Here is a 22,027-nt window from a genome sequence, read left to right as displayed (position 1 = left end):
GTTGCTGTGGCGTAGGCTGGTGGGCTATAGCTCCGATTCGACCCCTAGCCTGGGAACCTCCACATGCCGCGGGTGCGGCCCTAAAAAGCAAAAAAAAAAAAAAAAAAAAAAAATCTAGCTTGGGCTAACAATTCTATATATAATTGACCAAAATCCTTAAAAGTCAACATATTTTACAATAATACTATCTTATTGATAAATACGAAAAATAAGGTGAATTGAAAGACTCAATTCAGACTCTTTTTTTCCACCAGCAGTGTATTCAATAAAATGAATGCTGCAAAAGTAAAAGCACTTAAAAATACCAATTCACCCCCTAACCCCCGACCGCGACCCCGGGGTGGCGGGCGCCTTAGGGATTATCCTGTGCGCCAGCTTTGGGGACCTTAGATCTGGGGCCCAGGCGGGTTAAATGTCATTGCACTTTCTACGCAAGGGGGAAAAACGGGCTCGAAAAACATCCCGAGCAACCTGAAAAGAACCTCGCCTTCCAAACTGCTTCTCCAGGTCCCCCTTCCGCAAACGCTTCATTAGCGAGGGACCAGAGGTTTCCATCACGCCTCGAGGTCTCACTGCCCATGAACTCCAAGCCAATCGCAGGAGGCTGAAGCGCCCCAAGAGCCCCAGAAGGGCTCGTCCCTCGCGCCCCGGGATTGGAGCCGGCGTCGGGTCTCAGCGAGCACACCAGGCTCGGAGCCCACAGCCTGATGGAAGAGCGACTTCCCGCCCTCGCGCCCCCCTAGAACGGCGGAGGGGAGGCTCGGATTCGACCGGTGCCCGATCCTTCCGAGGTCACTCACCTCCTGCATCCCGAGGCCCCCGGCAGGACGCCGCGCACGGGACGGGCAGGCTGGGATGCGCGGCGGGGAGGGCCCGGGTAGCCCAGAGCTCCTGGGTTCCAAGCTTCGTCCGGAACTCTTAACAAACCCAGCCCTGAATATCTGCTGGAGAAGCAAGAAACTTTGGCGAGTTAACAAGCAATTAAGGTCAGGCCACCTGGGCGCACGCAACCCTTCCCCCTCCGGATTAAGAGAAAGCGGTTACTCAAAGGTGAACACGTCAATTAATATGCGAGATTCTAAACTGATAGGCATCACCTTTGCGGAAGCCCGCAGTTTTCTCTCCACTTTTCACAGCTGGTGGAGCTGGTTTTCATCCATGAATAGTGATTATAGAATGAACTTTTCCCTCCAGGAACCAGATCTGTGCCTGAAATTGTTTTTTTCCTTATATCACAAAAGAAGCGCTTTTATATAGACCTTGGTGTACTCAGTTAAAATACAAAACCAAAATTTTATCCTGTCTGCTTGTTTTCTGCCTGCTTCCTTTCAGCTGACGAGAATGTGTACTATTGGCCAGGTTTAGGCTGATACGTTGTCTGTTACTTGAACATGGTGGAAAAAATAAGTTGGATTGGCCTTTTCTTTAAAAAATAAGCCAACGACAACAAGACCCTTCAATTCTAACCATTCCTCGTGTAAAAATCAACATGTATTAAAATTAGATGCTATGGGTATTTTGTGTCCTGACATTTACAGAAGATATTTGTTTATTTCAAAGCAAAACATAATATAACCTGAATCTTCCATCGTCAACCCAGGACTCTGCATATGCTTCCAGTCCATTCAAAATAATCTTTATCTCAAAATTCATCACATCCATTTCCTGGCAAATGTGGTATAAACATACTTACATTAGTTTACCCTATTTTAATCTAAACCAAGCAAATTCAAAGCCCTCTTCCTTTGCTTTTGAATTAATGGACTTCGAAATAATTTCAAAATAATCAAGGAAGAGCCAGCTGTGAATATAAAGTGTTTCGAATGAATGCAAATGTTAATGCAGGAAAAGCCAAGGGTTAATAACAAGTAATAATCAAAATGCAGTTTAAATGCACTTTATTTTCAAGAATAAAATATGTAATATTATAACAATATGATAACAGAATTAAAGTTTTCTTAATACTAGTTTAAAAGTGTTCATCAATTATTTTCACTTTGGGGGAAAAAGTATGTCCTTTCAAACTATATGACTGTGAACACGTTCAAAAATTCAGGAGAGATTAAAGATAACGTCACAGATAACACCACTTATTTACTTTTATTTTGTTATATTTTCACTTTGATTAGCTTCTCTTACTAACATGTAATTTTAGGGCAACTTGAAATATATATTCTAATTCTGCTTAAATACAATATGGTAGAGGCTCCACATTTCTTTGGAGATCAGAGTCCATTTAAGAAAAAGAAGTATTTGATTGATTTGGCTTTAACTTGTTTTAATGGACCGTGTTTATACTTTTGAGTGGTAAGGACTCTCTAGGAATATTTCAAACTTAACAGAGGCAAGAAAGAGTCTAACGATGGTTACAATACAACTAGGAATTAATTTCTGTGAATTCTCAGAGGTGATTTTATTTTTTGAAGTTACATTTAAAACATTTTAAAGAGTACATTATCAAACTTCACACCTGATGTCAGTTTTTTTTTTAAACATGTCAATAGTTTTAACGTTTGAGAATCAAAATAACACAAAAAGCAACTGAATAGCAGGAGTTGCCGGGACCTCCGGTCTGTGGCTACCACGATGAACGGCTTTGGATGAAACTGGTGGGTGAGGCATGAATACATTTCTTCGTTTCTTCTCGGACCTTCGTGGCAACTCTGAGAGAGTCTCGATTTTAACCAGAAACGCAGACCGAGGAGACCAAAGAGAACTTTGCAGGGGGAGAGGGAGGCTGGGGGATGAACAAGTCACTCTCTTCCTCGAGGACTTTGAGCCTCTGCTTCAAGGGAGAATCCCAGCTTGAAACTAGAGGAAGAAGAAAATTCGGGGACCTGCCTATGGCTGGCTTTTTCCCGTAGAACAAAGGCGCAGGGAAGAAACTCCGGAAACCCACCTTCCCTGGCTGCCCGAGAAAGCCAAAGAGCGACTTCAGTCACTTCAATCGGTTTCTTTTTGTCTGTCTGTCTTTCTTTCTTTCGGGCCGCACCCATGGCAACTGAAGGTTCCCAGGCTAGGGGTCCGAGCCGCGTCTGTGACCTACGCCACAGCTCACGGCAACGCCGCCGGATCCTTAACCCACTGAGCGACGCCAGGGATCGAACCGCAACCTCGTGGTTACCAGTTCGATTCGTTTCCGCTGCGCCTCCGCAATTGAACTCCTCCATCCGTTTCCTGTATTGGGCGCTTCCGATCACCCTAAGGAAACGGAATCACAGATGAAGAAAGCTTGCTTTTCACCCAGGGGAGCCCTCAGCGCCCTGCGCTCTCGCCCGTAATGGAATGGGCGTAAATACGATTTATCGTGGTATTTCCACGACAGTTCCAATAAAGGGTCAGTTCAGGTGGGTGGCGCCTGAGGACTCCCTGAGCCCCAATGCCGCTTTTAAACACCTAAGAAAACAGGCTCGAGTTTTGGGGGGCTTGGATCCGCAGAGCTCACCCCTTCCTTCCCCCTCCGCCTCTCCCTAGCTCATCTCCCCACCTTCTCCAGGTTCTGGTTCGAAGATTCTCGCTCCACGGGGCCAGATCTCTCAGCAGCCCCCGGGATCGGGTATCTCCTAGGCCAGCGTGCGCCCGGGAACCTTTGTCACTCCTTCAGTGACTCTCCTCTCTCCCCCCTAAAGGGACCGTAGACTCCCAAACAAGCCCAGCAGCGGCAACAAAAGCCCGGCTACAGCAAAATCCCCAAAGAGAGCCCCAAACTACCCCCAAAGTTAGTTGGCGTGGACGCAGCTACTCATTCGGGGGTGCACGGCAGCCGAGGCTTTTACAGGAGGTTCCCGAGCTGTCCGGGAATGAGTATATAGCTCTTAGGGAACGTTTCTGGAAAGGCTCGGTCTCAAACGCCTCCGTTAAGATCCCATCGGGAACCCCGGAGGCGGGGCCCGGTTGGGAAAAGATGATTTACGACTTCAAGGAGGCATTCCAACCTCCTGCCACCCTGGCGGGTCTCGGCTTCAGTTTCCTGTCGCCCCAAAGGCTCAGGTCAACCCCCATCCCCCACCGTCCCTAGTTCTGCCAGGGAGGGGGTGACAGGCCCTGTAGGCGCCTGGAGCGTGGGAGCTGGCGGGAGAGCGAGGAAAGGCGGAGCAGGGGAGGGGGGGTGGCGGCCTGGATCCCTATAAACGTGCGGGCAGCTGCCAGGCGGCCGCGCTGCGCCGCGAGTGTAGACCTTTGAGCACCGGGGCCAAGTCTCCGCCCCGTCTTAACTTTTGTCCGCAGCTTCTGGATCTCTCATCTCTCCCCTCTCTCTCTCATCCAGCTCTTATCCATCTACCTCTTACTGTCTCTCCGCTTTCGTATAAAACGAGGGGAAAATTCACCTTGGGCACCTCTAGGTTGCTTGGTATTTCTTCTGTCTTTCAGCATCCTTGGCGGAGAGCGCCAGCCAGGAGGGGCAGATGCCGGCGGAGGCGGGACGGAAGGCGGACTGGCCGTGCTCCTACGGGATGCAGCTCAGTTGGGATATCAACGACCCGCAGATGCCTCAGGTGCGTGAAACTCCGCAGCGCGCACGGCGCTGCCCATCCGAGGAGGAGAATGGCCTTCAAGTCCTTGCCGAGACTGTGGACAGCCCCCCCCCTCCCCGCCACACACACACACCCGCCGCCGCCAAACACACATCCCTGAGAGCCCCCCAGTGTGCAGGGGCTCCGCGGTGGCGGAGCTGGGTTTAGAGATGCGTCTTCTTCCAGCTCTTTCTTCGCTCTTGTTTGAAAACAACACGGAAAGCAGCAGGAACTGTGAGTCAGGCTCCGGTGGTCTGAAGGGAGCCGGTTTTCTGGTCCCTCACTTTCCTTTAACCCAGTTGGGAATGGGTCATTGTCTCCTTATCCATTCTTTGAAATCCACTGGAAAGGTAGGGGGAGAATCTCAGCCAATACAGATACCACTGCTCGCCATCCAGATCTAGTGTCGTGTTCAGTGTGTGCACGCTTGTCTGTGAGCACGCTGTGAGCACATGCTCACTTGCACCAAACGAGCTCCAACAGTGGAGCCCTCCATTCTTGTTCTGATTTTAAAATGCTGTCTCTGAGGCTTCGTTTTCAGTGTCACTACTTTGGTAGCTGGTGTGAGACATCGAACTCCAGGCAGTACCCTTACAAGGGAGTGATAACAGAGTACTCCCTTCTGGAAAATTGTCTATTTGTCAATAAGGTCCTTAAATTGAAATAGTCACTTTAAAACCAAAGATACAGCATTTAGTATAACCTTAGAGTTGATCACACATCTCATATGTGATTTACCTTAAGCCAGTAAATTGATTTATGTCACTTAAATATTTCCCAGGAAAGATAAATAATGCCTGTTTGTAAAGATAATGATTTAACAATATCTGTGTAGTTTGGGAAACAAACTTGCCCACCTATGACTCTAGAATGCACAGCTCTAATGTGTTACACGCGTCTGGAATGTCCAACTGAGAATCCTTGTGCTTTGCAAATGTTAGATCTAATTTTCCTGGGGCAGCAGGAGGGAGAGAAGGTATAAATGGCTTATTACTCTGATAATACTCTTCTGAGCCTCTATCCTACTGGTAAGGTCAGTGGGGCTGCCACAGATCTTCTGTTTAAACCCCAGCTATGCCATTGGAGAAGGCTCTCTATCTACCCTCCATTTCTTATCTAGTAAATAAGAGAAAGGATGCCCAACAGGCCAGATTGTTGTGAAAGTTATAGATAGTGTATGATGGGACTTTGCAGGCCCTACTGTCTAGATTCCAAATCCTCAGCTCTGCACAGCAGTGTGAAAAAGCCAAAACAGACTATATGTAGATGAATGTACACAGCTATGTCCCAATCCAACTTGCCTTATGGATACCAAATTTGAATTTCATACAATTTTCATGTGTCACAAAATGTAATTCCTGGGAGTTCCCGTCGTGGCGCAGTGGTTAACGAATCTGACTAGGAACCATGAGGTTGCAGGTTCAATCCCTGCCCTTGCTCAGTGGGTTAAGGATCCGGCGTTGCCTTGAGCTGTGGTGTAGGTCGCAGACGCGGCTCAGATCCTGAGTTGCTGTGGCTCTGGCATAGGCTGGTGGCTACAGCTCCGATTCGACCCCTAGCCTGGGAACCTCCATATGCCGTGGGTACAGCCTTAGAAAAGGCAAAAAGACAAAATAAAATAAAATGTAATTCCTTTGACCCCCTCAACCATTAAAATTGTAAAAATCATTCTTAGCCTGTGAGCTGTCCTAAAACAAGTGGCAACTGGATTTGGCCCACAGTCCCCAGTTTGTGGACCCCTACCCTGAAGAGTACCTGGTAAATTGTAAGTGCTCAGTAAAAGTAGTCTTATATTATATTTATGTGCAAGAAAGACACTTCAGTAGAAATAATGCACAATAGAGACAAGGACCACCAAACATGAACAGTGAAGAAGTGCTTAGTGTTTTAGATATAACATCGTTATTTTAGCCATGTGGTTCTTTGCTGAGAATGACAATCTCTTTGCTCTGGGAAGGGGTCCAGGGCTTTGACGATTTCCGCCCGATGTTGGAGTTTACCTCAATGGTTAGGCTCTCATCAGAACACCTAGGAGGGCTAAGCTGGGAGGAGGGATAGAAATTGTTCTTGCCTCTCTGATGGGGCATGGGGTGTCACTGCTGAAGTGGCTGACAGGTTCGGGAGGAGCCAACCAAGAGCTTTTGAAGAAACAGCATTGGTTTGGAATTCCCGTTGTGGCTCAGTGAGTTAAGAACCCGACTAGTTGAGGGGGGGGTGATAAAATTAAGGAAAAAAAAAAAAAAGAACCCGACTAGTATCCATGAGGATGCAGGTTCGATCCCTGGCCTTGCTCTGAACTGCAGACTCGGCTGGGATTCTTGCGTTGCTGTGGCATAGGCCGGTAGCTGCATCTTGGATTTGACCCCAGCCTGGGAACATCCATATGCCACAGGTGTGGCCATTAAAAAAAGAAAAGAAAAGAAAAAGCATGGGTTGGAAATAAAGGTATTTACAGGCTCAGTTGCATGTCAGTGATCGAAATTTCCAATCACTTTTTGCCCTGGTGCTTTAATGCTTGATTAGCAAATGTCTGTAACATTTAAACACACCAAGAAGGGCTATCACGTGGTGGTAATGAGACCTGGCTCTGGAGGATTCAGACTGTGAGGGTTCAGATCCTAGAGCCAGGGCTTTCTAGGCTGTGTGAACTTGGGCTATTGAACCTCTTTGGCCTCCGTTTACTATTTGATTAAATGCGGATAATAATAGCATGTAGAGGCTTTTGCGGACAAAAGAAGGGCCTATGTGGACAGGACCAGTGACATTTTGTGAGGGCGCAGCTCCTGGGTCTGACAACCTTTCTGGAATTACAAGGACACAGTTTTTCTTTTCACGTGCTTGGGGAAAATGAAACCCGCGATGCATAGGTCTGGGCCTGCTAACCTTGACCCCTGTTCCTTCGGGGCGCCTTTCCAGGCGCCCGCGCACTTCGACCGCTTCTGCGAGTGGGCGGACGGCTACGTGCGCTTCATCTACCGCAGCGACGAGAAGAAGGCGCAGCGCCACCTGAGCGGCTGGGCCATGCGCAACACCAACAACCACAACGGCCACATCCTCAAGAAGTCGTGCCTGGGCGTGGTGGTGTGCGCGCGGGCCTGCGCCCTCCCCGACGGCTCCCGCCTGCAGCTGCGGCCGGCCATCTGCGACAAGGCCAGGCTGAAGCAGCAGAGTGAGCCACCGCCCTGGGGGCCGGGCCGGGCAGGGGAGGGGAGCTTGCCGGCCTGAGTTCCCTCTTCCCAGCTAATTCCCCGTCTTCCTTCCAAGGGGGCCGGTATCAGGCTGCTAATGTGTCTCGCCTCTGGCTTTATAGAGAAAGCGTGCCCCAACTGTCATTCTGCTTTGGAATTGATCCCCTGTCGAGGACACAGCGGGTACCCTGTAACCAACTTCTGGCGGCTTGATGGCAACGCCATATTTTTTCAGGTAGGTGGGCTGGCAGGGCGGGGGGGGGGGGGGGGGGGGGGGAGAACACTACAGTTTGCCATGGGCATGCTGCTCATGTCACAGGGATCAGTCCCCCTGCCATGGGCCTTGGGAACTCTGGACCAAACCAAATACAGCTCAGGTGACCAGAAATAGGGACTGGGGTTTCCTGGGGCCTTACCACGCTCCCAGGAGTTAGCACACCAACTGTGTGCTCTCTAAGGGCAGGAGAACCTAGTTAGAGTTGTTTTTGCATGTCAAAGTGCTGTCAGGTTATCTTTCAAGATGTCTATTATTATTATTGATTGGTGCAGTTTTATTTGTTCAAGCTTCCCCCCCCCCACCCCTGTCCTTTTGAAAAAAACAAAAACCAAACAACTTGGGATGCTGGGAAAGGCATACTCAGATTTTGACCAGCATGGCCGGCTTCACTCAGAGGAACACGTGTGGTTCACGTCCTTATTAACACAGGCCAAGGGAGTTCATGATCACCCACGACCAGAGAGTAAATCAGACACGGAGGCTAGAAGAAGCGCCATCAAGAGACAAATGGCTTCTTTTTACCAACCCCAGAAAAAGAAAGTTCGAGAACCAGAGGTAATGGGGCACTGACTCTACACCGTGGTGGTCTGTGTTCATGTTCATTACAAAACATATGGATAATTATGTTAAATCTGAATGTCAGGCTTTAACGAAAAAGGTTTGATTTTGTGTGAAAATGATATACCTCTAACAAAATGCCCTTGAATCAACATTTGGAAGAGGGTTTGATACCTTCTTCTTCTTGCGGGGGAGGAAGCAGGATATCTCTACGGTCAGTGATGGAGTGTGCTGACATCCTGCACAAGGGCAGTTATCCGATGGTCACACAGAAATGGGGGCATCCTTGAGAGGGTCCCTTACCTCGTTTACATCATGTAAATGTAAATATTTACATTATTACCGAGGACAGATAACATTTCTTTGGGCAACATGCTCCAGTTTGTCTCTCCACGCAAAGTGTGCCAGCAGGCAGAATATGAGTCTGAGATGAGAGATCCTGGCATTGTTTGAGTACTTTCTGTGGGCCAGGCACATGGGGGTCTACGAATTTTACTCATGAATTGGTCACAGGAGCCTCGGGAAGAAGTCACTGTTACTGAGTCCCATTTTAAAGTGAGGAATGTGGAGTTCCTGTTGTGGCTCAGAGGTTAATGAACCCAACTAGTATCCGTGAGTACGCGGGTTGGATCCCTGGCCTTGCTCAGTGGGTTGAGGATCTGGCATTGCTGTGAGCTGTGGTGTAGGTCGCAGATGTGGCTCAGATCCCATGTTGCTGTGGCTGTGGCGTAGGCCGGCAGCTAGAGCTCCAATTCGATCCCCTAGCCCGCGAACCTGCATATGCTGCTAGTGCGGCCCTAAAAAAAGACCAAAAATTAATTAAAAAGGTGAGGATGCCACGGGAGTGGCCCAAGAAATAGCAACAACAACAACAAAATAAAAAAAATAAATAAAAAATTTAAAAAAAGGTGAGGAATCTGAGGCTCAGAGGTGTGCACTTGTTTAATTCATGAGGGACAGTCCAGATTTGAACCCAGGTCTGCAGCAGGCTCCTGAGGATTATGCACGTTATGGGGGGAGAAGAGACCATCTGTCACTCAGACATCCCCCCCATCCCCTCCCCTGCGCCCCCCCCCCCCCGCTTGGCTACCATGGACCCCCCTCGTTCAGCAGCATGGAATTCAAGTCTGAGCTCAAGCTGCGAATCACTTGCCCAGATCATGTTTCTGAGCTCATAACGCAGAGCCCCCCAACCGGAAATTTGTTATTTGGTTGGTTGGCACCTATTACAGGTGAAGGTGTCCATGCAATTGACATCTTTATTTACAAATAAAAATTTGCACCTGTTTTTTGCTTTTTCTAAAAATTTTTTTTAGGCAGGAGTGAATCAAAGTAACAGCAGACATTTCAACGACATACCTTCCCTGGAAAATCCAGAGGAGCTGGATCTGATTCCTGACACAGGCTTCCCTGTTCCAGGGCAGACTTGCTGTTCCTTTCCAGACTCGGAGGCTTACAAAGCTACCTGTGACCTAGCTGCCTTTCAGGGAGACCGAGTACCATCCTTTCAGAAATACCCAAACCCAAGAGTCTGCTGGCCTCGGCCACCCTGCGGTTATGAATCGGCAGGTCCTGGTTATGCAAATTCGAGCCCCTGCCCCACCCTTTATAAAGATTCCAGCCACGTGCCTAAGGACACAGACTGGCTTCCTCTGAATGCACCACAATACAACCTGAATGCCTACAGCAGCTTCGAGAGAAGCTTTGATTTCGCCAGTCAACAGCATGGCTGGACACCAGCTCTTGGACAAGCTGGCCTGGGGGAGTGGACCGACCATGGACCGTCCCAGGCCGGGGCCACATGCCATTATTCCACCCCCGAGCTTCCCTGCAGGTACCTTACAACCACCTCCCCGGGGGCTCCAGCCCTACAGGCTGTCATCACCACCACCACCAAAGTGTCCTACCAGGCCTGCCAGCCCCCTGCCCTGAAATACCGCGACAACGTGCGCGAAGTTAAGAGCCTTTCAGGCTGTGCCTATGCTCCGGAAAATGCCCACATGGCCACCTACCCAGAAGCCTTGGACCTTCCAGCTGCAGTCGCCACAGCAGCCTCTCCAACAGGGTCGCTGCCTTTGAAGATTCCCGGAGATCGCCAGGCCGTCAGATCCCCTCTGTCTTTTCCTCAGGAGGCAGCACCCTCCTGGACAGATGGAGCAGAGACTTGGGATAGCTGTCCACCTGCGCTGGGGTCCACAGTTGGTTATTCAGATAGAGTTAGTCCATTCTTTAGCTGAGGACTTTTGAATACCAGTCCTGGGCACATTACATTGGTCCCCAAGCAGGCAGTGGAGCATGGCATGGCAGCTGTCTCTAAGGTTGGGAAATTCACTTAGCATGTAAAGAAATTTACATATATAATATTGATATTATATATTTATATTATATAATTACATAATAAATTGCATAATATATATTTAATAAATTTAATAAATTATAATTTAATATAAATTTAATAATATATTTATTATAATTTATAATATACTTATATATAATAGATGAGTCAGTTGTCAAAATAGCTTCGGGAAGAAATCTCAACAATCATATCTCCTGAGTCATTTCATAAGACTTTTTTTTTGTCTTTTTGTCTTTATAGGGCTGCGCCCACCACATACAGAGGTTCCCAGGCTAGGGGTCGAATCGGAGCTGTTGCTGCTGGCCTACCCCAGAGCCACAGCAATGCCAGATCCGAGCCGCGTCTGTGACCCACACCGCAGCTCATGGCAACACCAGATCCTTAACCCACTGAGCGACGCCAGGGATGGAACCCGCAACCTCATGGTTCCTAGTCGCATTTGTTCCACGACGGGAACGCCCATAAGACTTTTATTTAGCATGTACAACCTGTTAAAATAACTTCAGGAAGTAACTTCGATCATTTTCTCTCCAAAGTACATATCTACAGGTTTTGAAAAAATCCACAGTGTTGCAGTGGTAAACTAAAGCAGTTTTCAAGAGAATTTGGTTTTCTGGCATCAGCTGAAAGCCTTTTCTTAACATTGATGAACGCTTTCCTACTAGACAGCCTAACAGTGATGATGTGTACTTCCTGGATGATTATCGAGCTAAAATCGATTTTTTCCTGATCAGGTTTCAAAATTAGAATTGAGATGTTTTATTCAAACTTAACTTTCCCGTTCCTTTGTTAGTCCTCATAAATGTAATAAAGACATTTTAAAGTAACGTAGCTGATGTTTGAGTCATTTCAAAACAAAAACAGGAAAATTATGACTGCTTTGTTACAGATTAACATATGTAAGTTTTGTACTTCATTTTAGAAAGAAAACGATCTGCTACGCTAATAGAAATCCTCTTCAAAACAGTGCAAATGTGTGCACACATGCTCACACGCACACATTTTGCACAACTCCTACTGCTTAGTGAACATTTTCACTTTTCAAATAAAAACAAACTACATAAATACATTTTTAAGAATAGAAGGGGACGGAGTTCCCATCATGGCTCATCGGAAATGAACCTGACTGGTGTCCACGAGGACGCAGTTTCCATCCCTGGCCTCCATCAGTGGGTTAAGGATCTGGTCTTGCGCTGAGCTGTGGTGTAGGTCACAGATATAGCTCGGATCTGGCATTGCTGTGGTTGTGGTGTAGGCCAGAGGCCATAGATCCAATTCAATGCCTAGCCTTGGAAGACAAAAATAAATAAAGGGGGGGAGAAGGATTATTCTCAAATTTGCATAGAATACTCCATTGGCATAACTAAATAGCCATGGCAGATGCCGTTTGAAAGCCTTATGTTAGGTATTGCTCACCTGATTCATAAATAAGTACATGCAATATTGCCACAAGATTTTAAAAACATCAGTTCCTGATATTTCGGATGCTCCGATTCCCTAGCAAACTCTTTCTCCAAGGAAGGGATGCCAACTACATTCATGGAGTACTGTTTCTTTAGACGTCCATGGCCAAAACTCACAGCTTCTAATAATACCTAACAATTATACAGCCCTTATGAGGGCCAGACATGGTTCTAAGTTCTGAACATGTCTTAATTTATTTAATCTTTGTTACAGTCCTCTGAGCTATCTAAGAGAGGCCAAGTGATTTTCACAGAAGTAGCAGAGATGGAACTTGAATTCAAGTCATCTCCAGAGTTGGTGCTTTTGAGCACATTACATTAACTTTGTAGTCTTTTATCAGTGAAATCCCATTTGCACTTAAGTTTGCTAAATCGGGTCGGAAGAATAGCAAGTTTTATTACTTCTAAGTATTTATGTCTCAACAGTGCACCCAAGGGATCCATGCAGAATGGGTAGAAAGGGCAGGGGTAGGTGTGAACAGACTCCAGGCGAAGCCCTGGGGTGAACACTTTCCAAAATGTGGTCTAAGAGTGCTCTGATTTACAGGGTGATTCCAGAGAGTCCACGAATATTTAATGTTAACAGTTATGGGTTTATTTTAATGTGCAATAAGGAAAAATAAAATAACACATCAAGCGTATGACTTCAGGATATTTCTGCCTAGACAAAGCAAAAAAAAAATTTTTTTTTTCCTTTTTTGCTTTTTAGGGCTACCTGTGTGGCATATGGAGGTTCCCAGGCTAGGGGTTGAATCAGAGCTACTGCTGCTGGCTTACGTCACAACCACAGCTAACAGGATCCCAGCTGGATCTGTGACCTACACCGCAGCTCATCGCAATGCTGGATCCTTAACCCACTGATTGAGGCCAGGGATCAAACCCGCATCCTCATGGATACTAGTTGGATTTGTTACCACTGAGCCACAGCAGGAAATCCTTGTTTTTGTTTTAAGGAAAGGCAACTTAAGGAAAAATATTAAGCAAATGATAATACAGATATTATAAGGAAATGCAAAAAAAAAAAAATCCCCAAAATGGTTGAGAGTTACTGAGCAATGAGACATTGTAACAGAGAACAAACCTGACTCCATATTGGATCCCTTTGAGCTGGGACCCTTGTGCTCTGCTGCCTGTGCTTAGTCATGCTGGCTCTTTTGTAAAAGAATGCTGTCTGTAGCCTGAAATATACACAATAGCCCATTCTCAAGGCTCTGCCTCCCAGGCTGGACCTTTAAAGATATAACACTTCTCATTTGCATAGTGATAAAAAGTTGCAGAAAGAGTAACATCTGTCTTGTTGAACATCCCAGCCAGACCTACCTGGACAGCTGCAAGAACAAAGGATTATTACACCCCCTCCAGGGTCTGGCAGCACCAAGAAGTCTGCAGCAACCAGCAACACCCTCGTCCTTCTAGTATAAAAGAAGCCTGAATTCTAACTTGAGTAAGATTCTTTAGAACACTGGTCTAGGTGTCTTTGGTATAGAAGTTTAAGAATCCACCATTGTCTCTGCAGCCCGCGAGGGTTTGATCCTTGGGCCAGGAACTTCCATATGCCATGGGTGGAGCCAAAAACAACAACAAAGTATCACTGTTTGGAATTCCTTTGGTGGTATAGCTGGTTAAGGATCCTATGTTGTCTCTGCAGCAGGGCAGGTTTGATCCCCCAGTGGAGAGGGTTAAGGATCCAGTGTTGATGCCGCTGTGGCATAGGTTGAAGCTTTGGCTTGGACTCGATTCCTGGCCGGGGAACTTACATATGCTGTGAGTGTGGCCAAAATAAAGAACAACAACAAAACAAAACCAACTAAATAGAACACTAGTCTACCATCTTCTTTGTCTGCTGGCTTTTGAATCAAGTGGCTACTCCTGCCCCAACACCTGGTCTTTCAAGGTATTGGCCTGCCTGCGCAGTGAGCAGTATGGGTTTGGACTAGGTAACAATGCTTTCCTAGAGCAAAGAGTCAAGGGGCTGAAAATAAGTGACTCAGCCGGAAATGGTGAATGGGGATGAGAAGGAGATGGGACAACAGGAGCTTATGGGGCAAACAAGCCCAGGTGACTTTGGCATCTGCAGGTTTAACCCCAGGAAACCTTAGTATAAAAGAATCCTGCATTCTAACTTGGGTAAGATGCCCATTTTTCCCCCCTTTTTACAGTTGCACCTGCGGCATATGGTTCCAGGCTCGGGGTCGAACTGGAGCTGCAGCTGCCAGCCTGCACCACAGGCACAAGCAACTCAGGATCCGAGCTGTATCTGTGACCTACACCACAGTCATGGCAATGCTGTATCCTTAACCTACTGAGCAAGGCCAAGGCTCAAACCCGAATCCTCGTGGATACCAGTTGGGTTCCGAACGAGTTAAGCCACAATGGGAACTCTGAATACGATTCTTTAGAACAAGTCTAGCCATTCAGATAGTGGGCCACGCTCAGGAGCCAGGCGGTGGGAGTAGACCCCAGGAGAAGGGATGAAGACAGAGCATACCTCCAGTGTCGGCCGGGGTTCCCAGCTACACCATCTTCCAAGGGGCCAGGTGACAGGGCAAGGTGGCCTAAAGCACAGAGTCCTTGTGTTGCCCAAATTCGGCCTCTGTTCACCAGTGCCAAAGAGAAACGCAGAAGACAGAGTTTGGAGTGAAATAGCAAAGAGTAGCTTTACTGCTTCGCCAGGCAAAGGGGGCCAGGGCAGGCTAACACCCTCAGAACTGCATGTCCCGCCCTGGGAAGGGGGGACGGTGAGGAGTCTTACAGTGTTTAAGCAGCAGGGCGTGAGCAGCTCTGATTGGTTGGTGGTGAGGAAATTGGGAGTCAGCATCATCAATCTTCTAGTTCCAGCCAATCTGGGGTCTACACGCTTGTGGGCACGATAAGTTAACGTTTTCCACCTGTTGGGCGAGGGGCTTCAGTCTCTGCAAAACAGTTCAAGAGACAAGGCTCAGGATATTATCTATAGTCCTTGAGGAAGATCTGAAGTCTTTGACTTTGCTGAATGGCTAAACTGTTATTATTTTGTCTTGTTTGACTGTTTTTCTCTTTCTGCATTTTCTTCCTTCTCTGATTAAATATATTCTTTGACTAGAGTTTTTCTACAGATGAAAGGCAGGCAGAAGACACAGATGGAGGTCTATTCTGGAAGGCCCCCTAGGGTCCTGCTCTGTTACATTTGCAAACCGAGCCAATGAGAGAAGGTGCGGGAGGGTTTAGATTCTGGGTCATACCTATTGTTCTAAAAAACTGTCGTGGCATAGAGGAAACGAATCCAACTAGGAACCATGAGGTTGCGGGTTTGATCCCTGACCTCACTCAGTGGGTTAAGGATCTAGTGTTGCCATAAGCTAGGGTGTAGGTCACAGACGCAGCTCAGATCTGGAGTTGCTGTGGCTGTGGTGTAAGCCGGCAGCTGCAACTCCAATTAGACCCCTAATCTGGGAACCTCCATATGCCACGGGTGCAGCCCTAAAAAGATAAATCAATCAATCAATAAATAACTGATCTATTAGTGACAAAGGGGTTTTGTGGAAAATGAAGGACAGTAGGAAACTTACAAGGGCCTAGCTGTTATATCATCAGCATGAACCATTTATGTGACTACAAGTTATGAATAATAATGGTGTGATTACTAATTTAAAGCTTTCAAAAGTGGCCCGTGTAAATTAGAGCGGCCAAAGGTTCTGACCTACTTTGTTCTGATCAGCTGGGTGAGCCCAAGCCTTCAGCCAGACCCCCTGACTCTATCACCTGTTGAGAGCAGAGGAGGGAAGCCAGGGGGCTAGCCCTGATTAGACCTCATCAGTGCCACAGGACACCAAACCGAAACACAAGGCGTTCACTAATTAGCTGTTCCTTCCTCTTCACAAACATCGCACAGTCTTGGAGTAGACTCCACACACTTACCTGGAAGAACCCTGACGTATTGAAACGAACCTCTGACAACTAGTTTCAATGGAACTAGAATTCTAGGGAAAGCTAGTGGAATTTTTTTCATAGCGTAGGATCTTTTAGAGTCATTTTTAACTTAAAATAATCTATGAGTTGTTGCACGAAGAAAACCATTGCACACGGGATTCACAGAAAAAAATGATAAATGGCTGCTCGCGGTTTCCACCCTTCTGTGGTTCACGGCGTCCCTCCATGTAGTAGAATCACCTGGGGGGTTTTAACACTCCTGGTATCAAGGATGCACCTCAGACCCATTGAAGAAGCATCTCGGGGGTGAGCCATCAGACCCTTTTAAAGCTTTCCAGGTGATTCCAAAGAGCAATCCATGTGTATGGTTTGCCAGAACAGTGCTGGAAACTTCTTTAAAAATAGTCCCATGAAGCTGAAAGCAATGTGGTCCTGTGGGAGGCTTGAATGAAAGACAGAATTCTCAGTGTAATTAATCTCTATTTCCTCAATTTCTCCTGGATGACATCATCCTTTTCTTTTAATGAAAAGGGAAGAAGCTGGCAGAAGCCGTCACCTATTTCTTCCTATTTTAAGTACAAATTAAAAATTGGATTTTTTTTTTTTTAATGGTTGCACCTGCGGCATATGGAAGTTCCCGGGCTAGGGTTGAATTGGAGTTGGAGCTGCCAGCCTACGCCACAGCCACAGCCACACTGGATCCAAGCCACAACTGTGATCTACGCCAGAGCTTGAGGCAATGCTGGATCCTTAACCCACTGAAGGAGGCCAGGGATCAAACCCGCATCCTCACAGAGACTACATCAGGTTCTTAACCTGCTGAGTCAAAATGGGAACTTCAAAAATTGGATTTTGAGAGAGTTCCCCAGTGGCTTAGCCATTAAGGATCTTGTGTTGCTACTGCTGTGACCTGGGTCACTGCTCTGGGGCTAGTTCAACCCCTGGCCCAGGAACTTCCACATATTGCAGGTGCAGCCAAATAAATTTGGATTTTGAAAGCAACAAAATTAGATAAAATACTCTGCCTATTAAGTCGGATCATGATCTCCCTTCATTCAATATTTACTGAGCACTAAAAATGAATCAGTGGTGTGCTAGGATTTGATACACAGAGGGGTGCTAGACGTCTCTGCCTGTTGGGTCTGGCAACATGGAAACTGTGGGTGACTGTGACAAAAGCTGTTTCCATTGTGTGATGGGCTCTATGGGCCGAGAGCCAGTGAGATGCAAGCAGCTGGCCACAGGGCGTTTCCCCTCTGAAAAACATAAAGTTGACTTTCAACTATAGGGAAATGTCGACGTGCTATACGGAGAGCTTCAAATTCGTTCCAGTGAAATTGGCTTTGGGGATAGGGTTCCCAGAGTTAGCAAATAACATACGGGGTTCCTGTAAACTTTGCATTAAAATAATCAGTACTTTTGGAGCATGGGTACATCCCAAATACTGCATGGCCACACAAACATTATTTGCTGTTTATTTGAAATTCAAATTTAACAGGATGTCCTGTATTTTACCTTGCACTCCTCCTTAAGGGGAATATTGAAATTTAATTTCATTCTTGTTCAAAATATGGTAAATGATTTTTGATAAACTAAGAGGCTAAAAAATATTTCATAAAATGATTTGGTTGCTGAACTTTTGTGAGGAAATAATATTTATTTTAATTGCATAGCCTACATAATCATAGAGAATGTATATATATCTTTTATATATAGTATACATATTTGCATATGTATACAAATATATATTAGTCTTATATGTCATACAGATATAAACACATATATATTTGTCTTTTTAGGGCCACACCCGTGGCACATGGAAGTTTCCAGGCTAGGGGTCGTGAATCGGAGCTGTAGCTGCTGGCCTACACCACAGCCACAGCAACACTGGATCCTTAATCTACTGATGGAGGCCAGGGATTGAACCCACATCCTCATGGATTGTAGTCAGGTTAGTTAACCGCCGAGCCATGAAGGGAACTCCCTGTAATGATAGATGTTTTTAAACAGGAGGCATCATGAGCCATGGTGTGGGGAGAAGAGGATGGATAGGTCTTTCTGTGCCCTCACTCCCTGTGGCTCTCCCCACTGATGAACCAGCAGGGCACTGCTGGCTAAGAACGCCACCTGGCTGCCTGCAGAGAGCGCCGCCTCTGGAAAATAAACAGAAATCTCTTTTCTGATGCTTCTTAAGGACTTTAAAAAAAACCCAATGGAAAAAGCCTTCTGCCTGGAGATGCCCTCTCCAACAGACTGTTAGTGGCCCAGGTGAATTCCTTTTCCTAACCACCCAAAGCTCTGTGCTTTTTTTTTTTTTTTTTTTTTTTTAGGGCCACACCTGCAGCATATGGAAGTTCCCAGGCTAGGGGTTGAATTGGAGCTACAGCTGCTGGCCTACACCACAGCCATAGCCACATCAGATCCAAGCTGTGTCTGCGACCTAAACCACTGCTCATGGCAACGCTGGATCCTTAACCCAGTGAGTGAGGCCAGGGATCGAACCCCCAACCTCATGGTTCCTAATCGGACTTGTTTCCACTGCACCATGACAGGAAATCCCAAGCACTGTGCTTTTAAAGACTTTTTCTGGAGGACAGACTGAACTTATGAAAAAAGGACAGATGGAACTTCTTTGCAGAACAGATGCTGACTCACAGACATTGAAAAACTTATGGTCTCCAGAGGAGACAGTTTGGGGGGGTGGGGGATGTGCTTGGGCTGTGGGATGGAAATCCTGTGACATTAGATTGTTATGATCATTATACAACTACAGATGTGATAAACTTGAGTAATAAAAAAAAATAAAAAAGAAAAAACTTAATCCTTCAAAAGTAAATTAGATATCTTATCACCAAAAATAAAGCTCAGCTTATATTGCTCTTAACTTAAAAAAAAAAAAATGTTTCTGACTGTTGCTAAAAACAAAAACCAAAAACCCAAACCAAAAAACAACAACCACAAAAAAAAATTCACGCCTTAATTCAAATGCACCCAGAAATGCAGCCCCAGAGAGGGCTGTGCAGAAACTCGCCATCTGTTCCGGCCTCTGTGTTCAGCCTCCTGTGCCCTCATCTTCCGAACAGAAGCCCATCCATTTCCACTTGGGGGGGTTGCTCCAGAGTGACTTTATGGAAAGAGCCCTTTACAGGAAGGAGGGGGAGGTACATTCATTGGGGAGGAGTCGGCACAGGCTACCGCAGCCAGGTAGGTGGTCAAGATTAGCAGTGATGGGCATGTTGATTGGACGGGATGAAAATAGCACGTCACCGCTGTGGTTTTCCTCCCCCCACACAGAGTCCCAATCTCATCATGAGAAAAGCATCAGACAGACCCCAGTGGAAGGACATTCTACAGAAGACCCAACCAATACTCCTCAAGATCAGCAGAACGGCAAATCTGAGACCCTCACAGTCTAGAAGAGTCTAAGGAGACCTGACAACTCAATGTAATAATATGGGGAGTTCCCCGTTGTGGATCAGCAGTAACGAACCCGATAGTACCCATGAGGATTCAAGTTCGATCCCTAGCTTTGCTCAGTGGGTTAAGGATCCAGCATAGGTTGCATGTGTGGCTGGTATCCAGTGTTGCTGTGGCTGTGGTATAGGCCTGCAGCTGCAGCTTTGATTCGATCCCTAGCCTGGGAACTTCCATATGCTGCAGGTGCAGCCCTTCCAAGAAAAAAGAGAGAAAGAAAAAAAAAAAAAGGAAATACAGTGTCCTGGGTGGAATTCTAGAAAAGGAGGACTCTTGGAAAAAATGAAGGAAGCTTGAATAAAGTACAAACCTGTAATTAATAATGTATCAATTAATTATAGCAAATATACCACACTAAGGTTAGATGTTAGTAAAAGGGGAGATGGGGTGAAGGCCATGCGTGAACTTTGTATTCTTTTCTCCATGATTTTGTAAATTAAAACTTCTGAAAGATAAGGTCTATTTAAAGTAAAAAACATATTCTACCTCCTGGGTCCCATTTTTGACAGGAGAAACCCCTGCACAAAGAAATGATAGAGCACGAGTTCCCGTTGTGGCTCAGCCATTATGGAGTCTGACTAGCATCCATGAGGACGCAGGTTCAATCCCTGGCCTCACTCAGTGGGTTACGGATCTGGCATTGCCATGAGCTGTGGTGTAGGTCACAGACATGGCTCGGATTCCGTGTTGCTGTGGCTCTGGCGTAGGCCTGTAGCTACAGCTCTGATTCAATCCCTAACCTGGGAACCTCCATATGCCACAGGTGTGGCCCTAAAAAGGCAAAGAAAGAAAGAGAGAGAGAGAGAGAGAGAGAGAGAGAGAGAGAGAGAGAGAGAGAGAGAGAGAGAGAGAGAAAGAAAGAAAGAAAGAAAGAAAGAAAGAAAGAAAGAAAGAAAGAAAGAAAGAAAGAAAGAAAGAAAGAAAGAAAGGACAAAGAGAGAAAGAAAGAAATGATAGAGCAGAGCCTTTCACTAGAAGGACAAAAATATCCTTACCTTTGTATCTAAAACCTTATGTCCTGCTTAAGTCCTATGTAAAGGCGTTTTCTCAAATAGGATTTTGATCAGACTGGTGCTTTGACCAAATTTTGAACCAATGGGCTACATCTCTAAATGAAGGCATATGTATATTGAGAGAGAGACAGAGTCAGAAACAGACAGAGAGACAGATATTGATGTTTTAGGAAATTGGCTCACAATTGTGGGGTCTGACCAGTCAGAAATCTATAAGGCTGGTCCACAGGCTAGAAATTCTGCCAAGTGTTGATGTTATAATCTTGAGTCCAAATTCTGCAAGGCAGGCGGGTTTTTACTGGAAGTCCACAATTTATTTTTTAATTTTTTATAGCTGTACCCACTGCGTATGGAAGTTCCCAGGCCAGGGATTGAATCTGAGCCACAGCCACAGCAACGCTGGGTCCTTTAACCCACTGTGCTGGATGGAGATCGAGCCTGAGCCTCCACAGGGACCCAAGTTACTGCCGTCAGGTTCTTAACCCAAGACACCACAGCGGGAACTCAAAAGTCTACCAATTTAAATGTGAATCACATCTATACGTACCTTCAGAAAAACATCTAGAATAATGTTTGCCCAAACAACATAGCCTAGCCAGTTAGCTCATAAAATTAACCTTCATGCTTGACAAAAAGGGATTCATGGGACCAGGGATATTTAGCCAAGAGAAAAGACTCAGATGGGGCATGAGAAAATCTAAAAGTATTTGCAGTCACTTCCGCAGAGATGGGATTGCAGTAGAGTGTGGCGTGTAGGTACATGGTCTTAAGACAAAACTGAAGGTGGTGAGCAGAGGAAGGATTCTCCCAGCTCTCCCACGGTTGTTTACTGGGAGCTGGGATGTGGAGCCCGCACTTCCGTGAAGATGGACAAAGCAGTTTCTTTGGTGGGACGATGCGAGGGCTGAAGTTCCTTCCCCTCAAGGGAACTGAAACCTCTGCTTAGTCAGGGGCCAAGGTTCTAAATAACTCGGAAGATTAGCACAGAGGCATGGGAAATGTGTTTTCCAATCTGATAAAATTAAGAGTGGAAGTAACCCAGGGAGTTCCCGTTGGGGCTCAGCGGGTTAAGAACCCGACATAGTGTCCAAGAGGATGTAGGTTCAATCCCTGGCCTCGTTCAGTGGGTTGAGGATCCAGCATTGCCGCAAGCTGCACAGCTAGAACTCCAATTCAGCCCCTAGGTTGGGAGCTTCCATATGCTAAAAAGAACAGGAAAAAAAAAAAAAAAAGAAAGTGAGCCAGAGAACTGTAGGTGGTTTAGGAGTTTTCTTA

The 22,027-nt window shown here is 46.4% G+C and overlaps 3 protein-coding genes across 3 annotated transcripts in view; 1 reads left to right on the top strand and 2 right to left on the bottom strand.

Annotated features, from left to right (window-relative positions):
• SYCP2L (synaptonemal complex protein 2 like) overlaps nt 1-15,188 on the bottom strand; it is an 89,185-nt gene extending 73,997 nt beyond the window's left edge. Inside the window, exons 1-4 of the mRNA XM_047797684.1 lie at nt 15,109-15,188; nt 14,845-14,949; nt 10,550-10,680; nt 801-944 (exon numbers count right to left, since the gene is read on the bottom strand). Coding sequence (XP_047653640.1) covers nt 801-809 — 9 coding nt within the window. The 5' untranslated portion in view covers nt 810-944; nt 10,550-10,680; nt 14,845-14,949; nt 15,109-15,188. The remainder of the gene's footprint in view (nt 1-800; nt 945-10,549; nt 10,681-14,844; nt 14,950-15,108) is intronic.
• Nucleotides 4,407-10,826, top strand: GCM2 (glial cells missing transcription factor 2). Its single transcript, XM_047797685.1, has 5 exons — nt 4,407-4,496; nt 7,431-7,683; nt 7,825-7,937; nt 8,409-8,534; nt 9,854-10,826. The coding sequence occupies exons 1-5, from the start codon at nt 4,407-4,409 to the stop codon at nt 10,772-10,774; spliced, it is 1,503 nt and encodes a 500-aa protein (XP_047653641.1). The 3' UTR covers nt 10,775-10,826.
• A 12-nt stretch (nt 15,189-15,200) lies between the features above and the next one.
• LOC125136843 (transmembrane protein 14C) overlaps nt 15,201-22,027 on the bottom strand; it is a 95,593-nt gene continuing 88,766 nt past the window's right edge. The window contains exon 6 of the mRNA XM_047797683.1: nt 15,201-15,268. Within this exon, the coding sequence (XP_047653639.1) occupies nt 15,262-15,268 (7 nt within the window). The 3' untranslated portion in view covers nt 15,201-15,261. The remainder of the gene's footprint in view (nt 15,269-22,027) is intronic.

The sequence above is a fragment of the Phacochoerus africanus genome, chromosome 9, assembly GCF_016906955.1.
Source record: "Phacochoerus africanus isolate WHEZ1 chromosome 9, ROS_Pafr_v1, whole genome shotgun sequence".
NCBI classification, from domain to species: Eukaryota; Metazoa; Chordata; class Mammalia; order Artiodactyla; family Suidae; genus Phacochoerus; species Phacochoerus africanus.
Note: the sequence above shows the minus strand (reverse complement) of the source record. Positions and strands in the feature narration are given on the sequence as shown.